Raw genomic sequence first — 18,102 nt, 5'->3', positions numbered from 1 at the left:
TCTACCTCACTACAAGTTGTAATTTAATTGGTTGTATGCATTGCTCCCGTTTTTAATTGCAACTGTATGTGTTATTGTTACAATCTTTTAATCATGTTTTCTATTAAAATGTAATTTTTATATTTTATTATTGTTTTTGTCACTATTACCTTTTACCATTAATTTTGATTATACCTGGTACCGGAATAGTCCCCCCGTTTCCCCCCCCCCTCTTTAGGGGTTATTGCCTCCAGTGCATGCGGTATTGAGATACTGGTGGACAGTGGCAGCTACCTGCGACCTCTCCCTACCTCATGCCTCTTGCCTTGTATAAAATTTGAACAGTGTATGGCCAGCTTTAGGAAGATTTATCCTCTCTGTTCTGTTAACAACTTTAGCCTCTGTATTTGTGCTGATAACAATTGTCACCGCAGCTGAATGTGAGGAAAAATCCAAAATGTTATATTGTCATCACAACAGGAATAGTAAGGAAATCTTCTAAAGGGGACTTCTTGCTGAGTCTACAGGACAGAAATTCAAGGGAAATCTCCCTAGCAGGTGTACAAGAAGCAAAAAAAAACCCTGGAGTTTTATCCATTTTCTACTGTATCCAAAATGAAAAAAGTTTTGTAGATTCACTTTAAAGAAAACCTGCCAAGCATACAGTATGTATTTGGGAACTTTCACAGCTGCATTTGAAGACACAAGAAAGGAGGCTGTCATCCTTATTGCTAAACTCATAATAAATGTTGCTTCAGCCACTTAGTGGACTGACCTGCAACAAGCATACTGCCAGCAAAGTGTTAGGAAACCTAATGTGCTTATTTCAGGTAAATGGCTAAGTGCAGATTAACACTAGTGTAAATTCTGATGCAACTTGAGTCACATAGAATGGCATGACAAGGGAATCAAATTATATTCAATAGTGGCAGTTTTCATCAATGCGACTCAGCACGGTGCGGTTTTGGAAAAGGTTCCTGTGCTACTTTGGTGCAATTTATAGTGCGACTTGGCCCCATAATATATACAAAAACATAGCCAAGTTGCATCAAAGTAGCACTACATAATCACACTGAAAATTGCAGCAAAACCGTGTTGCAGTAGTGAGCCTTACGGAATTAAAAAAAAAAAAGCTTGCAAGTGCTCTCCAGGGTTAAGGAAAAACTTGCAACAATATAGAAATATACTTACGTATAAGACCAAATACACTATGCACTTTAAAATTGGTAAATAAACCAATAACTATGTTTTTTCAGCATCCATAACACATATAAAAAATAGCCAATGCTATAACAAACATGATTAAAAGAGAAGTATGGGTTTTCTTTTTTTTTTTTTGAGATTCATACTTGCCTAGGTGGATGCAGCATCAGACTGATGCTGCATCTGTTCCCTGGCGTCTCTGCATTGAGAACCGAGCCACCGAACACCGCCAATGGCTCGGTTCTCACTCCTCCCTGAGCGGAGAGCTGCTGACTGTCAGTCAGCATCTCTCCTGCTCTGTTCCTCCATGTTCATTGGAGCGCTGAGCTGTGGAGGGAAGGTGATATGCTGTCTCAGTGGCTCGCTGAGACTACCATCAGTCAAGGTAGCTGGCGGATCCAGACTTCTGAAGTCGGTGATGTCAGCGGAGAGTGGACTCTCTATTGAAAACTGGTCACAGGAGTGCAAAACTGATTGCACTCCTCTGGCCCATAGGACAAGCCCAGCCTAAAATGCTCAGGCTGGACTTCTCCTTTAAGGAGTTGATGTGGAACCAGTGGCGGCTGGTGTTTTTTTTTTTCTTTTTCTTTTTCTTGTGGGAGGCAGTAAACAATGCACCCACAGTCGGTTGGGTTACCAGCCCCTCACTTACCCCATCTATGGCGTGGGCAGCACTTCCCTCCGGGCGACGGCTTGCCCTGCGTCTCCTCTTCGGCATCACGGCAGCTGTGCGTCTCCTCCCTCCTCCTCCTAGGCCAATGGGATCGCTTCTCCTTTTGGCCAATCAGGAAACTGATCTCAAGACCTGCTTCCAGATTGGCCAGGAGGAGAATCAGTGTGACAATAGGGAATATTAATTCTGTATTGTCACACAACTGGGTGGGCTCGGGGCGCAGTGCTCTGAATCCCACTAGAGCCCCTAGCTCTATTCACGTGCTTCAAAGAAATAAAAAACATTGGAATCCATGCGTCCGGCGCCCCGCATGTAGATTAGGTGGCCGGACTGATTGATATTGCATTACAGGCCGCCACTGTGTGAAACACCCCCCCCCCCCCATGTTGAGGGCATGCGGCCTGGTACGGTTCAGGAGGGGGTGGGGGTGGTCGCTCGCTCGCCCCCACCCCCTTTCCTGACCTTCCGAGCTGTGTGCTTGGATAAGGGTCTGGTATGGATTTTTGGGGGGACCCCAACGCCGTTTTTTTGGCGTGGGGGTTCCCCTGAAAATCCACACCAGACCGAAGGGCCTGGTATGCTCCCCGAGGGGGAACCCATGCTGTTTTTTTTTTTTTACATTGTGCGAGGAGTTCCCCCTAAAGATTTATACCAGGCACAGTGCCTGGTATTGTCAGGCATCAAAGTCGGATCCCTGTTCATTGAAGTCCAACTTCAAGTTGCAGGGCAAAGTCGGATCCAAAGTGGTACGACTGTTGTGTCGTACCAGTGTGAACCCAGCCTGAATCTCCCCCAGTGTTTCAGCTTCCAGCTCTGCACATGTTTTTGGAGAGACTGGAGTACAATGGCCAACCAGTATACCTGTGCCAAGATGGAGATTTGGACAGTTGTTATACCCTATGTTGTCTCTTTTACAAACTCCAGATTGTAGAACAGAATTGAAAGCAAAAAGCTTGGAACAGTATTAGAGCCTTGTACAGTTCAGCCACTGTAAAGTCCTGGTTATCAACAATCAAGGTTATTAAAGTGACACTAAACAGTATCCTTACTCAAAAAAAAAAAAAAAAAAAAAAAAAAAAAAAAGCAACAATCCATGCACATCCGTAATTTAATTGGTTTGTAATGCATTTTTTTCATGAAATCATTTTTACTGTGTTTTTCTGCCTTTTTTTTAATCATCCTCCTTGAGCTCCTAAACCTCTATTTTTTCCTCCTCACTTCTATTTGTTTGGAAAAAGCAGTACACAATTATTGCAGTCTTTAAATATCTCTTTAATAACATTTAACGGCAGGATCTAATCAGAAACAACTGTATACATATCTATAGTTTCCCTATGTATACCTGTCCTGTGTCTCATTTGTTCTTATCCTTTTGTTGACCATATAATGCATATATGTGGTGGCAGGAGTAGTGGTCTTTAACGCCCAGCCGCCACACACATGCATCTATGGCGGCCAGAGTTGGTGTGCTCCCAGCACACTGACTGAGCGTTTGCTGAAAGCTGTCAGTCATGACTTGTAATCAGGAGCCAGCGGGATTGGCTCCAATCACATGACTGCTGGGAGAGCTAATCACAGTGGTCAAATGATAGAGAAGCTGCACTGTTAGGGGGTTATAAGCTGATCAGCAGACGTAAATAGGACCCTCAGAGGCATAGTAAAAACTTTTATTATTGTTAAAAAAATAATAAAATGTTCACCAAGGCATGCAGCAGTAAATTGATGGTCATGCAGAGACTTGGATTAAAAAACTGACAGTACGTGGAGGCTGGAGCCACATGGATGACACACGGTCTTAGGGAAACCCAGCACAAAGCCGTTGGACAAAGAACACAGGACCACTGCTGGTGGGGGGCCGGTCCAGGACCGCAAGGCCAGGGGTCAGATGAAGGGGGAACTAAACTGCAGGCACAGTAACTGTTGGGGCCAGTATACAGCGGCCACTCGAACTGTGTACGAAGCCCAGAAGTGATGTCACAGCCTGGCGAAGGTCAGCCAAGGAAATCCGAAAAGTATGGGCAAACCCTGCTGCTGGGGACAATTAAGAACTGCCTATGCCAAGGGAGCATAGAGAGTCGCACATCGCTGACTGGAGACACTACATGTTCCTGGGACACGCCCCTTCTTCAGGTTCGTGTTAGGACTGATGCCCAGAACTGGACGGCATAGTCCGGGTGTGGCAGGACCAGTCTTGTAGAGTGGGAGAATTATCGTTTTATCTCTGGAGTTAATCCCCTTTTTAATGCATGCCAATATTCTGTTTGCTTTGCTTGTAGAAGCTTGGCATTGCATGCCAGCTGAGCCTGTCATCTACTAGGATCCTCAGGTCCTTTTCCATCCTAGATTCCCCCAGAAGTTCTCCCCCAGTGAGTAGATTGCATTCGTATTTTTTGCCACTCAAATGCATTATTTTACATTTTTCTACATTAAACCTCATTTGCCATGTAGTTGCCCACCCCATTAATTTGTTCAGATCTTCTTGCAAGGTTCCCATCTCCTGCGGAGTTGGGTTGGGAGTTCTTGCCCTGCTTAGCTTAGTATTGTCCGCAATTACAGAGATTGAGCTGTTTATCCCATCCTCTAGGCCGTTTATGAATAAATTAAATAGGATTAGTCCCAGGACAGAACCCTGGGGGGCCCCACTTCCCACCCCGGACCATTCCGAGTACTCCCCATTTATCACTACCCTCTGAACTCGCCCCTGTAGCCAGTTTTCAATCCATGTACTCACCCTATGGTCCATGCCAACGGACCTTACTTTGTGCATTAAACATTTATGGGGAACTGTATCAAATGTTTTTGCAAAATCCAGATACGGCCTTCCTTTATCTAGATGACAGCTCACCTCCTCATAGAAGGTTAATAGATTGGTTTGGCAAGAACGTATCTTCATCAATCCATGCTGATTACTGCTAATGATACCGTTGTCAATACTAAACTCTTGTATATAGTTCCTTATAATCCCTTCCAAGAGCTTGAATACAATTGATGTTAAGCTAACTGGTCTGTAATTCCCAGGGATGCATTTTGGCCTCTTTTTAAATATTGGTGCTATATTGGCTTTTCTCCAATCAGCTGGTACCATTCCAGTCAGTAGATTGTTCATAAAAATTAGGAAAAAAGGTCTGGCAATTACTTGGCTGAGTTCCTTAACCACTTCCTGCCCGGTCAATAGCATATTGACGTCCGGGAAGTGGTTCTGCTATCCTGACTGGGCGTCATATGACGTCCAGCAGGATAACATGCAGCGCGGCGAGTACGTTGTGTCAGTCTGACATGCCGCATCTCTGATTGTGATAAGGAGCCTGTTGGGGGGGGGGGGGGGGTTCGGGGGGTTCTGTGCTGATAATCAGCACATTGATTATCAGCACAGCCCCCTCAGATGTGCCAATCACATGCCAATAAGTGCCCAGCAGTGTCACAATAATTAAAGACTGCCAGTGCCCACCACAGTGCCAATCAGAGCCCAGCAGTAACACCTGTCAGTAACACATCAGTACCTCATCATCAGTGCTGTCAGTGCCAATCAGTACCACCTATCAGTGCCCATCAGTGCTGCATATCAGTGCTGCATATCAGTGCCGCCTATCAGTGCCCATGAGTGTCACCTTATCAGTGCCGCCTCATCAGTTCCCATCAGTGCTGCCTCGTTAGTGCCCATCAGTGAAAGGGAAAACAAAATTTTATGACAGAAACTGAGAAAAACTTTTTTTTTTTTTTTTACAAAAATTTTTGTATTTTTTTAGTCTGTTTAGCAAAAAATAAAAACCCCAGAGGTGATCAAATACCACCAAAAGAAAGCTCTATTTGTGGGAAGAAAAAAAAAAAAAAAAAATTGTTTGGGTACAGTTTTGCATGATTGCGCAATTGTCATTCAAAGTGCGAAAGTGCTGAAAGCTGAAAATTGTCCTGGGCAGGAAGGGGCGAAAGTGCATGGTATTGAACTGGTTAAGGACCCTCGGGTGCAAGCCATCTGGTCCTGGTGACTTATTAATGTTACATTTTTCAAGTCTATTTCTAATTCTGTCCTCTGTTAGCCATGAGGGTGCTTCCTGTGACACGTCATGAGGATAAACACTGCAGTTTTGGTACTGAAGCCCCTCGATTCCCTCGTGAAGACTGAGGAGAACAATAAATTCAATACCTTCGCCATCTCTCCATCCTTAGTAACCAGATTCCCTTCATCATTCCTTATTGGACCAATATGATCTGACCTCACTTTCTTACTATTTATGTACTTAAAGAATTTCTTGGGATTTTTTTTACTCTACAAAAAAGGTCACCGCCCCCACCTATAACTGGTCTTCACAGCAAGGAGCACTGGAAGGGCAAACACATGTCAAATAAAACCAAAGAATTTCCAAGCTCAACTTTACCAACCAGCCTGCGACCAACCGAATTAACCTGTCCAACAGTATGCGTTAAAAACAAGGGTTTAGTTGCACACATTTGCAAATACATGCATAAGCTGCAGGCCACAGCAAGGCACCCTGTATCCTGCAGATCCTAACACTAACAGTATGACTTTTATTGGCTCTTTTAAATTGATTTCGCATTGGGATGCACTGGCTAATATCCTTATTTAATATGCTCCTAAAGCATACCCATTTTTCCTCCATGTTCTTTGTTCCTAAGATTTTATCCCATTTAGTATCTTCTAGCAAGGATCGTAGTCTAGGGAAGTTGTCTCTTTTGAAATTCAGTGTCTTTGTATTCCCCTTATGTTTCTTATTTGTGTGATTTTATACTGAAACTAATTGACCTGTGATCGATGTTTCCTAAATTGCTCCGTATTTCCACATCCGTAATCAGTAAGTCTAGTAATGCTTTGTTTCTAGTTGGTGCGTCTACCATCTGAACCATGAAATTGTCCTGCAAGACATTTAGAAACTAGCGAGCCTTAGATGAATGCGTGGTTCCTTCCACCCAGTCTATGTCTGGATAATTAAAATCCCCCATTATAATGACACTTCCCATCATTGTTAATAACATAACAATAGTTACGTAAATACAATTAAAGCAAAAAGTGCAGATTGGAGTTAATCAAACAGGTGTGTAATAATATGAGTGAGCGCTCCAAACAAGCAAAAAATGCAGCAAGCAAAAAGTAAGGTAATCAGCCTTATATGATGATATAAAAAGTGACAATGCTGCCCTAGAATGAAATTCTGGAATTCATAATCATCAAATTAAACCCCAAGAAATGTAACATGAATAAACAATACATGGAATGGGGGGAGGGTAATCATCCTTAAAAAGTGCTGATAAAGTCCCAAAAATAAGTGCATAAATTAATATCAATCTTCCTCCTAAGAAAGTGATAATAGTGCAAACAAAGTCCCAAAAATAAGTGCAGAGATGAATATCAATCCTCCTCCTTAACCTCCCTAGCGGTAATCCTGAGTGTGACTTGGGGTTAATTTTCATTACCATTAGCGGTAACCGCAAGCCACACTCGGTATTGTATTGCAGAATCCTGGTACAGGTAACTTACCTTGCCCTCAGGATCCTGCCATGTCCCCCTGCTGTGTCCTCCGCTTGATGCTCTGTGTTCATCTGGCTTCATTCCATGGGAGAGCCACGACGTATGGGGGGCAGAGCCCGGTGGCAAATTCAACAAGTACAAAAAACATAACACAGTACACTGTAACCTATAAGATTACATTACTGTATCAAATAATTTCACCTCCCTTTTGTCCCCAATGCTTTGTCCAGTGCTCTGCCTGCACTTTTATTATATATATATATATATATATATATATATATACACACACACACACACACTCACAAAAGTGAGTACACCCCTCACATTTTTGTAAATATTTTATTCTATCTTTTCATGTGACAACACTGAAGAAATGACACTTTGCTACAATGTAAAGTAGTGAGTGTACAGTTTGTATAACAGTGTAAATTTGCTGTCCCCTCAAAATAACTCAACACACAGCCATTAATGTCTAAACCGCTGGCAACAATAGTGAGTACACCCCTAAGTGAAAATGTCCAAATTGGGCCCAATTAGCCATTTCCCCTCCCTGGTGTTATGTGACTTGTTAGTGGTATAACGTCTCAGATGTGAATGGGGAGCAGCTGTGATAAATTTTTTATCGCTCTCACTCTCTCATACTGGTCACTGGAAGTTCAACATGGCACCTCATGGCAAAGAACTTTCTGAGGATCTGAAAAAAAGAATTTCTGCTCTACATAAAGATGGCCTAGGCTATAAGAAGATTGCCAAGACCCTGAAACTGAGCTGCAGCACGGCGGCCATACAGCGGTTTAACAGGACAGGTGCCACTCAGAACAGGCCTCGCCATGGTCGACCAAAGAAGTTGAGTGCACATGCTCAGCGTCATATCCAGAAGTTGTCTTTGGGAAATAGACATATAAGTGCTGCCAGCATTTCTGCAAAGATTGAAGGGGTGGGGGGTCAGCATGTCAGTGCTCAGACCATAACGCCGCACACTGCATCAAATTGGTCTGGATCCATGTCCTGTGCTCAGATGAGACTAAAATAAACTTATTTGGTTCAGATGGTGTCAAGCATGTGTGGTGGCAACCAGGTGAGGAGTAAAAAGACAAGTGTGTCTTGCCTACAGTCAAGCATGGTGGCGGGAGTATCATGGTCTGGGGCTGCATGAGTGCTGCCAGCACTGGGGAGCTACAGTTCATTGAGGGAACCATGAATGTCAACATGTACTGTGACATACTGAAGCAGAGCATGATCCCCCTCCCTTCATAGACTGGGCCACAGGGCAGAATTCCAACATAACAACCCCAAACACATCTCCAAGACGACCACTGCTTTGCTAAAGAAGCTGAGGGTAAAGATGATGGACTGGCCAAGCATGTCTCCAGACCTAAACCCTATTGAGCATCTGTGGGGTATCCTCAAATGGAAGGGGGAGGAGTGCAAGGTCTCTAACATCTACCAGCTCCATGATGTCGTCATGAAGGAGTGGAAGAGGACTCCAGTGGCAACCTGTGATGCTCTGGTGAACTCCATGCCCAAGAGGGTTAAAAGGCAGTGCTGGAAAATAATGGTGGCCACACAAAATATTGACACTTTGGGCCCAAATTGGACATTTTTACTTAGGGGTGTACTCACTTTTGTTGCCAGAAGTTTAGACATCAATGGCTGTGTATTTAGTTATTTTGAGGGGACAGCAGATTTACTCTGTTATACAAGCTGTACACTCACTACTTTACATTGTAGCAAAGTGTCATTTCTTCTGTGTTAAAAATAATAAAAGTAAAAAGATCTCGCGCATAAAATCTATTCACACATGTAATATTAAATGGTGACAAATAAATACGATAAGTGAAAATAATGTGAAAAAATGAGAAAATAATCACACACTGATCAAAATTAATGGATACCTTAGTAAAGTAAATAGTATTAGGTATCTATATATCCAAAAAATACCAATATAAAAGTGTAAAGTTCATATGGTGAACAAATAAAAATTGACTAAGTGACTGGGTGAGTGAGTTGGGATCAAATATATAGGGAAGATGAATAAAAGTTCATAATAATCTTCATGTAGAAAATCCCGATACTATCAGGCTCTCAGAACTCTCACCTCAAAATGGATATGTTCAGACATCAATAGGTATCTTTAATTGGAACTGTATAGTGCTTCATGATAATAATCAAGCTTTCTCATCTGTTAGTAGCTGAATTCTTTGTCTTCCCATTCTTCATATAAGGATATACCTATTAAAACAATTTCAACCAAGGCTCAACCAGCCCGGTGGAATAAAGAAGGGGAAAGAGAAAGAGGCCTCCAATGGTATAGTATGGATGAATAACTCAATTTGAATAACGCAATTTAGGTCGAACTTAACGTTCATACCTCTAGGGGTTAGTGTACGCATAGTATGTATCCAGTATGACTCTCTTTGGCTAATAGTTCTTATTTTATGGCTAACCCTCCATGACCCTTTGTATTTTTCTCTCCCCCAAAATTGGAGGTGTATGGGATCCTGATTGTGTACTGCTGCAAAATGTTTTGATACATTATGTTTTTTATATTTTGTATATGTTCCTTTATTCTAACTTTAAGGGCTCTTTTAGTCCGACCTACATATTGGAGTTTGCAGCTGCATTGGAGCACATATACCACCCCCTCAGTGTGGCATCCTATGAAATCACTAATTTTCCATCCTTTTGCCCTGAAATTTCTGGGCATGTTTGCATGCGTAGCAATTTCTACAGGGAAAGCGCCTTAGACGCCGCTCCTTCTGTTTACATGCTATTTTTATCATTTTTAATGTAAGAGACCACCTTTTAGTTATAATAAAGCTGAGTTATTCATCCATACTACACCATTGGAGGCCTCTTTCTCTTTCCCCTTCTTTATTTCACCGGGCTGGTTGAGCCTTGGTGGAAATTGTTTTAATAAGTATATCGTTATATGAAGAATGGGAAGACAAAGAATCCAGCTACTAACAGATGATTAAACTATACAGATCCAATTAAAGATACCTATTGATGTCTGAACATATCCATTTTGAGGTGAGAGTTCTGAGACCCTGATAGTATCAGGATTTTCTACATGAAGATTATTATGAACTTTTATTCATCTCCCCTATATATTTGATCCCAACTCACTCACCCAGTCACTTAGTCAAGTTTTATTCGTTATTTGTTCACCATATGAACTTTACACTTTTATATTGGTATTTTTTGGATATATAGATACCTAATACTATTTACTTCACTAAGGTATCCATTAATTTTGATCAGTGTGTGATTATTTTCTCATTTTTTCACATTATTTTCACTTATCGTATTTATTTGTCACCATTTAATATTACATGTGTGAATAGATTTTATGCGCGAGATCTTTTTACTTTTATTACTTTATTGAAGTGTAATGTGAACACTTTTTGATTTTGCTGCTGTCTACATTAGACATCATCACACCACGTTTAATAATACTATCACTTATTATCATTTTAATATTTTTCTTGTTGTCACCATTTTCATTATTTCTCGCTAATAGCGCGAAGGACAATTCCACTGACATTTCTTCTGTGTTATCACATGAAAAGATGTAATAAAATATTTACAAAAATGTGAAGGGTGTACTCACTTTTGTGAGATACTATATATATATATATATATATATATATATATATATATACTTTTCTTTCTGCCTGGAAATTTGAGAAGGTCCATGGCATCCAAAAAGTGTCCCTTTATGTCAAAAGCGGGTTTAGACCAGGTAGAAAACAGTGGTAGTAAACTAGAGCACTTTCAGAATTGAGCGATAGTGATTTGTGGGGAAATAAATTTTATTATTATTATAATATTATTATTTTTTATAATTCTTATTTATAGTATTTATTATATTATAATTTATGATTTCTTGTTTCAAACTTTATCATACCTGGGATGTCTACTAGACTATTGTTTGGACTGATTTAAGTGAGTTATATATAAGAATTACAGGCCTACAATATAAAATGCCAAATTTCTATGCAAAACAATGTACCGCTTTGAGATTCGAAAATCTGACATAATCATACCGCCAGGGAGGTTACTAAAGTGCTAATAGTGCAAACAAAGTCCCAAAATGAGGTGCAAGGATTAATATCCAGCTTTATCCTTAATAAATGCATATGCAGTGTCCCCAAGTGCAGAAATAATCAACGTTGTCACCAGAAGTGCACCGCACCACCACCTCTGCAATGCACTCACCGAATAGATGAAATATATAAGCAAATACACATCCAATCAATGTATCGCCCGATATTCATCAGACTCCAACAGCTCAGGTGCCAGTAATCCTTTCTCTGCGTATAAAGCTCACACCATGGAGTCCGCACAGAAAAAGTAGTATTTTATTAAAATGTGATCAATAGTATATAAAATAAGAAGATTCTACAAGAATATATTACCTTAATGTAGGCAACAGCTGCTCTGGTCTAGGTGGATGCATTTGAGAAAATATTAATCTAATTTCTCTGACCTGCAGCAAGATAAATAGAAGTGTGGTATGTGAATCGCATCTAAGGAATTTAGAGATTGTTTTTCAGGACATTTTATGCGTTTTTTTTTCAGTTTGTAGTGGAGAGTCCCAGTCCTTAGTAGTCCTTGATAACTTAGTAAGGATTAGTGTTGTATGATGATAGGAGCTACGAAGTAAACTTGAAAGCCATATGAGTCTCTTTAATAAGTTCCACTGGAGCCCAGAAGTCTCTGTACAGGTGGTTTATCCACACCCATAGCCTAGTACATACTAGTATTTTTTTATTTGTTCAACCCAGTGGGCTGAATGGAAAAAAAACTGACAGCTCTGGAGGAGCCGCTGTACTAACTATCCAATGTTAGTACAGCGATCTCCCCTGCTGTGTTATTGTGTTCTGACGGAGGGAGGCCCCCCCACCCCCGACAGAACACTCTGGTTAGTGCTCTCAGCCATTGGCCACAGACCTTTTTCGGTCATGCCCCATCGACAGGGGTCTGAGGTACACATGGGCCGAACATCGGGCAGCATCGACTGGTTCAACAGAAGCCGGCTGATGCCGCCCGATCTTTAGCCTGTGTGTACTAGGCTTTAAGTCTTTAAAGCCTGTAGCATGATTGCCAGGCTGAAATGCTTGCATGACAGCAGCTTGGTTTGAGGCAATCTTGTGGAGTTTGAGATGCTTCAGAAAGCATACATTGTGTCCATTAAATAGGTCGATGGCATCCTCATTCGTGGATAAGGATTTGAGTCCATCATCAGCATAGAAGTCTCTCTCAACAAAATGTCGCGCATCCGCTCCATACTCACTTTCACTGTCAAGAGCAGTCCTCTGTTGGCTGTCTGCTGCAACAGCAACTGAGTGACAGTTACCAAAAACATGCACCATCATCCAGTATTTAATAACTTTATTGTCAATGTCTTTCTCACTGCCACAGAAACCTGAGGAAGCACCTATGATCTTCTGGTACAATATAGCAAAGAAACATTTTTTCAGTGTCAGCTGTAATGATACTTGCCATTGGAGTTTAACACTACCCTGATTTTTTGGCTTACGTGGGAGCTACACTCCAAAGACAGGGAGATACCAGTACTTTGGGCGTGCCAAAACAGCCTAAATTTTGTTTGCAAAAAAAAACTTTTTACAGCGCTCTTGATTCAATTTCTGATACCATTCTTCAAATAAGGGATGGGTTTTAAAGAGTAACTCCACTTTTGTGGGGAAAAAAAAAGAAAGGACAAAAAAATAATATAGCGTATACAATTGCGACACAAGTCATATTGTAATTGAATGCTATTAAAACCTTTCCTTTTCAATCTGCAGCCACTGTAATTTTCTGAAAATGCAATATGGCTACCTGGACTTGTTCTATACACAGAATGTGTACTGACCACTCCCCAGAAACATCATTTACTGCTTGTGTGACTGGGTCACCATTTTTCCCAGAAGTCTGCCTAAGATACAAGTCAGATTTTAGGCATTCCTTGAAACAAAAATGTCATTTTTGGTGAGATGTTCCTATTGGAAATATGTCTCACGGGATGCAGGCCCAGCAGCTTTCCTCATTAGTGCTCTGCAGCTGCACAGCTGACTGATAATTATGAAACCACTCCCATTAGACCCACTGAGCATAGAGGCACAGAGGAACAAACAATGATTTTTTCAGAATAACAAAAGGTTGGAATCTGCAACAATGGTTGTTTTAATCCTTGCAATGTAAATAGACCACCCAGAGTAGAATTATTTTTTTCTCAACAAAAGTGGAGTTATGCTTTAAGGGGAGCTAGTGCGTTAATTGCCTTAATATCTTTGTCCAGTGCTGTAAGCTGTTTGTTGTACTTTCTGTTTAGCATTGCCGTCATTTCTTATGAGTAAATTGTCCTCCCATTCCTTTTAAATTCCTCTCTTACTTTGTCTAGATTTAGAAAAATCTGGATTCTCAAACCCAAATGGTTGATCTTTTCTTTCATGTACTTCTCAACAGATTGCTCCTACATAGTGGCCATTGTCCATTGGCCACTTAGTGTGGGTAGTTTTGCCCTTTATTTTTGCACAAGGGGGGGAGATGTGCTAGATTGTCGGCAGCATCCTTGAAACTTACGGCGAGACAGAAGGTCAATGCGCATGCGCACAACATTACTAGTGTAACGCCATCTTGCATAGACACCGTGGTTTACGACGCATGTACCCATCAGATATGTGCAGCAATTTCTTGTGTGGCAGGTGGCACCATATGCCTAGACTGGCCACGGGACAGCTCTTGTCTTAAATTTCACTATTTAATGCATCTGTCGTTGAGACCACCCCCTAGCCCTATAAATAATAACTTTTTCCTTAGCCTTGCTCATATACTTTTTTGACCTTGTCAAAAAAAGATTGACCATTGACACCACCTGGCAGAATCTAGTAAAATGTTTTCTGTACATCGTAGATGTCTTTGTGGGCATGTTTAATGCTAGCTATCTGAAGGAGTCTTGTTAGGCCAGTTGCACACGGGCGTAATAATTTACTGATGTTTACTCAAGAACTTGTTGACAGAAAGTCTTTGAGTAAAAAAACTGTGTGTAAAGACCTGAGTGATGTGGAGTATAGGCGAGTAAAGGTGCGTAGGGGTATAGACAAGTAAAATACTTCTTCATTGCCAGTGGTGTAATATACTCATTTATACTCACGTGCACATGCTCATAGACGAGTAAACATGTGTATGCAAGTAAATTACTGCACTCAAATGTAACATTTTCTATTTTTGTTTTACTGTTCTGTACTCAACACTGTATTACTTATGTTTACTTAGCTGGGCATAGGCAACAAAGCATCTCATTTCAAATCAGTAAAAAACGCAGCGTTTTTTGCTCCCGTGTGCAATTTAAGGCTTGGTTCACATCTATGGGGGTGCGGGAATCACAGCAATACCCACAACCACTCACACTGAAAACGCACTGCTGTGAGAAAAAGGCAGGGCTACCATTCATTCTGAATGGCACCCCCACGCATGTAAAAATGCAGCGCATTTGCGGGTTGACCATGCGATTTCCCTGCGGGTCGCGTTTTGAAAAGGTGCATGCACCTTTTTCATCGGTAAACAGGGGGGAGCCCATTCAAATTTAATGGGCTGCCATGCCCGAACAAACGTGGCTCGTACACACGCATAGGTATGAACCTAGCCTAATTGTATGAAAGTTTTGATAGAAGTTTGATTTATTACATTGGCCATTTTTTTCCCCAAAAAGTGTGGATCCCCTTTGTGCCTGTTGCATTTTTGTCAGTGACATTTTTGTAATGATTCTTGGAACAATCCTTTGAATTATTACTGATAAATGATATACGGTACATATAAACCTCTATTGTGCCTCTAGATCAGTGATGGCGAACCTTGGCACCCCAGATGTTTTGGAACTACATTTCCCATGATGCTCAACTACACTGCAGAGTGCATGAGCATCATGGGAAAGAGTTGTGAGGGGGTGACTGGGGAGTGGAGGTTTAAGCTGTGGAATATCTACCCTGTTCTGCTGTTCATTTTCATTCAATAAAGAATCGGGAGGTAGCCTTTGGGTGTTCACATTTTTTTGTTTTGTTTTTAGATGTCATATGCTCAGTGAATACACCCTGCCCTCATTAATGGGTGGCACCCCATCACTACATGCTTAATCAGGCTCCTAGTATTTTTTCTTTTTAGATTTTTTTTAATTTTTGGAATGTGCATATACCACTTCTGTATGACATTGGAGGACCTCTGACCCAGAACATGGGGCAATTGTTCTTGATCCTTGGCTGAGTTCTTTATGGTAACATACTGTATGCGAACATGTTCATTTTTTAATGTGACATACCATATTATTATTTATTATTATTATTATTATTATTATTGTAAGTGTAATTGTTTATAATATGTCAAATATCTCTTTATAGAGTGGCAAACTCTGAAGAAGATTTATACAGTAATAAAATTGAAACACATTGGAATCTGAGCTGGGTCACATCTTGACAAAATGTTCTTGTCTGGGATATACTGTGATCTAGTTCCCACCAACTATATAAGAGTTTTACCTTTTTCTTTGTGACTGTGCCAAAGAAATGTGATTTTTATGATCTTTTATTGCTGTATATAATAAAATGTCTTCTTTTTTATACATATTTGGTTGTTATGCCGCATAAAGTCCCATGGTGTCATTTACTTTTATTTTTCTCACCCAATCTTTTACTTATGCTGTGCTTTGCCCATTTTTATCTCTGTTTTGTGATTTTGTTGTTACAAGACACTCATTTGGCGTTAAGGCTTAATGTACACGGGACGTTTTACAACCTCTCCTGAATGATTTAACTTGACAGATAGTAACCGACGTTTAAAAACGTCAGTTTTGAAGTGTTTTACATGCCGTGTTTAGCCGCGTTTTGCGTTTTTAGAAGTGTTTTTTTTTTTTCAAATAGTCAAAAATTAAAAACGCCTGTAAACGAAACATGGCTAAATGCAAGTTACCGCGTTTACAAGCTGTTACAGGCGTTTGGCGGTTCCAATGCCTCTGAACATCCGCCCTGCAAAAAATGCTTCAAAACTCAACTGCCTATAAACTTCTATAAACGACCCTGTGTACATGTACTGATAAGATAAAAGGAGAGTTCAGGAGCAGCTGAAAAAAAATGCCCAACTGCTCCTAAACGTCTGCTTACCAGCAGCAGTATACATGAAGCCTAATAGTGCAGCATTGTAAATTTTTGGTTTTCTATTGCCTACAGGAGAAGAAGTGGAGGTCTCTGTCCCTTTCGTCATCTGATGAAGAAGATAGCTCCTCCATTCAGGCGTCTTCTGATGTAGCACGAGAGATACCCCAGGTTCTAAAAGAGGAAAGTGGGAGCCTTTCTCAGCCAGAGTTCATGGGATTGTGGAATCAAGACTACAAGCCTTATAAGGTAATCGTGGCTGAGTGGTGATGGTGTGGGTGCTGGATATAAAACCAGCCTTATATAATAGCATTCTGTGAAATACAGGGGTGTTCATAAATGACCTTTTTCATTTGGACAGAGAGGGCAACATAACTGCCGACTGTCCATATTTAATTGTTTCTTCACAGCACTTGATTGCCTAGATTTGGAGATGCCTCCAGACATCTGCTGTCCAACCTGAGAACTGAAACAATAATTTAATAAACACATTTAAAATGTTTGGAGATGCTACTATGAAAATACCAATCAAAGATCTTGGTGACAAGAACAAACATACTGGAACAGAAGTTGAGTGATGTCTATACTGTTCAAGATGCTAATGAACAGGAAAGAGTCCATGAATGGTAACTTTTTAGCTGGCCTTGTTTGAGTGTAGGACTTTAAAAGTTGAACCCTTAGGGGAAAGCGGCACAAGTGAGGTGTTAAAGAAACTATCAATGATCTAACCTCATAGTTACTAAAGCACTCTTGGATGAGTTTGTTGCCAGTAAATCAAATAAAGAATCAAGTTAGAAACTTACTGGTTACAAAGGGTCTTGGACCCCAAAAAAACAGATAGACACTCTACAAACAAGGTGGTCAAAATTATCTACTTCAACACTAAAGAACATAAAATGTAAGCTAAGGGATCTAATGATAGACTAGTTTTCCAGGTTTTTCATCAGGAGAAATACAGGCTGCTCTGGAAAAAGATGGTGTAGTTGTTTTTATGGAGCTTAATATACTGATACTTGAACAAAAAAGAGCTGCATGGTGAAGTTGCCAGAAAGAAGCCTTTACTGTACAAGTTCCATAAAAAAGCCTGGTTACAATATGCCCAACTACACTTTGACATGCCTCATTGGCTTTTTTGGGGCATTGGCACAGTAAAGGCTTCCTTCTGGCAGCTCAACCATGCAGCTCTTTTTTGTTCAAGTATCGTTGAATTGGGCTCCTTAAAAACAACCACACCGTCTTTTTGGAGAGCAGCCTATATTTCTCCTGCGGTTACTTGTGGGTTTTTCTTTGTATCCTGAGCAATTCTTCTGCCAGTTGTGGCTGCAATCTTTTTTGGTCTACCTGACCTTGGCTTGGTATCAAAAGAGCGCCTCATTTTCCACTTCTTAATAAGTGATTGAACAGTACTGACTGGCATATACAAAGCTTTGGATATCTTTTTATATCCTGTTCCATCTTTGTAAAGTTTCATTACCCTGTTACGCAGGTCTTTTGACTGTTCTTTTCTACCTCCTCATGGCTCAGTGTCTTGCCTGCTTAGTGCATCCATGTGAGAGCTAACAAACTCATTGACTATTTATACACAGACACTAACTGTGATTTAAAAAGCC

At 40.8% G+C, this 18,102-nt stretch overlaps 1 protein-coding gene across 1 annotated transcript in view; it reads left to right on the top strand.

Annotated features, from left to right (window-relative positions):
* The window catches only part of CFAP74 (cilia and flagella associated protein 74), a gene marked incomplete in the record, with an annotated part of 325,669 nt that overhangs the window by 43,431 nt on the left and 264,136 nt on the right, over positions 1-18,102 (top strand). The window contains 1 exon segment of the mRNA XM_073602977.1: positions 16,568-16,741. Coding sequence (XP_073459078.1) covers positions 16,568-16,741 — 174 coding nt within the window.

This window comes from Aquarana catesbeiana, linkage group LG10 (genome assembly GCF_042186555.1).
Source record: "Aquarana catesbeiana isolate 2022-GZ linkage group LG10, ASM4218655v1, whole genome shotgun sequence".
Lineage (NCBI taxonomy): Eukaryota > Metazoa > Chordata > Amphibia > Anura > Ranidae > Aquarana > Aquarana catesbeiana.
This window is presented reverse-complemented; position numbering and strand designations above follow the sequence as displayed.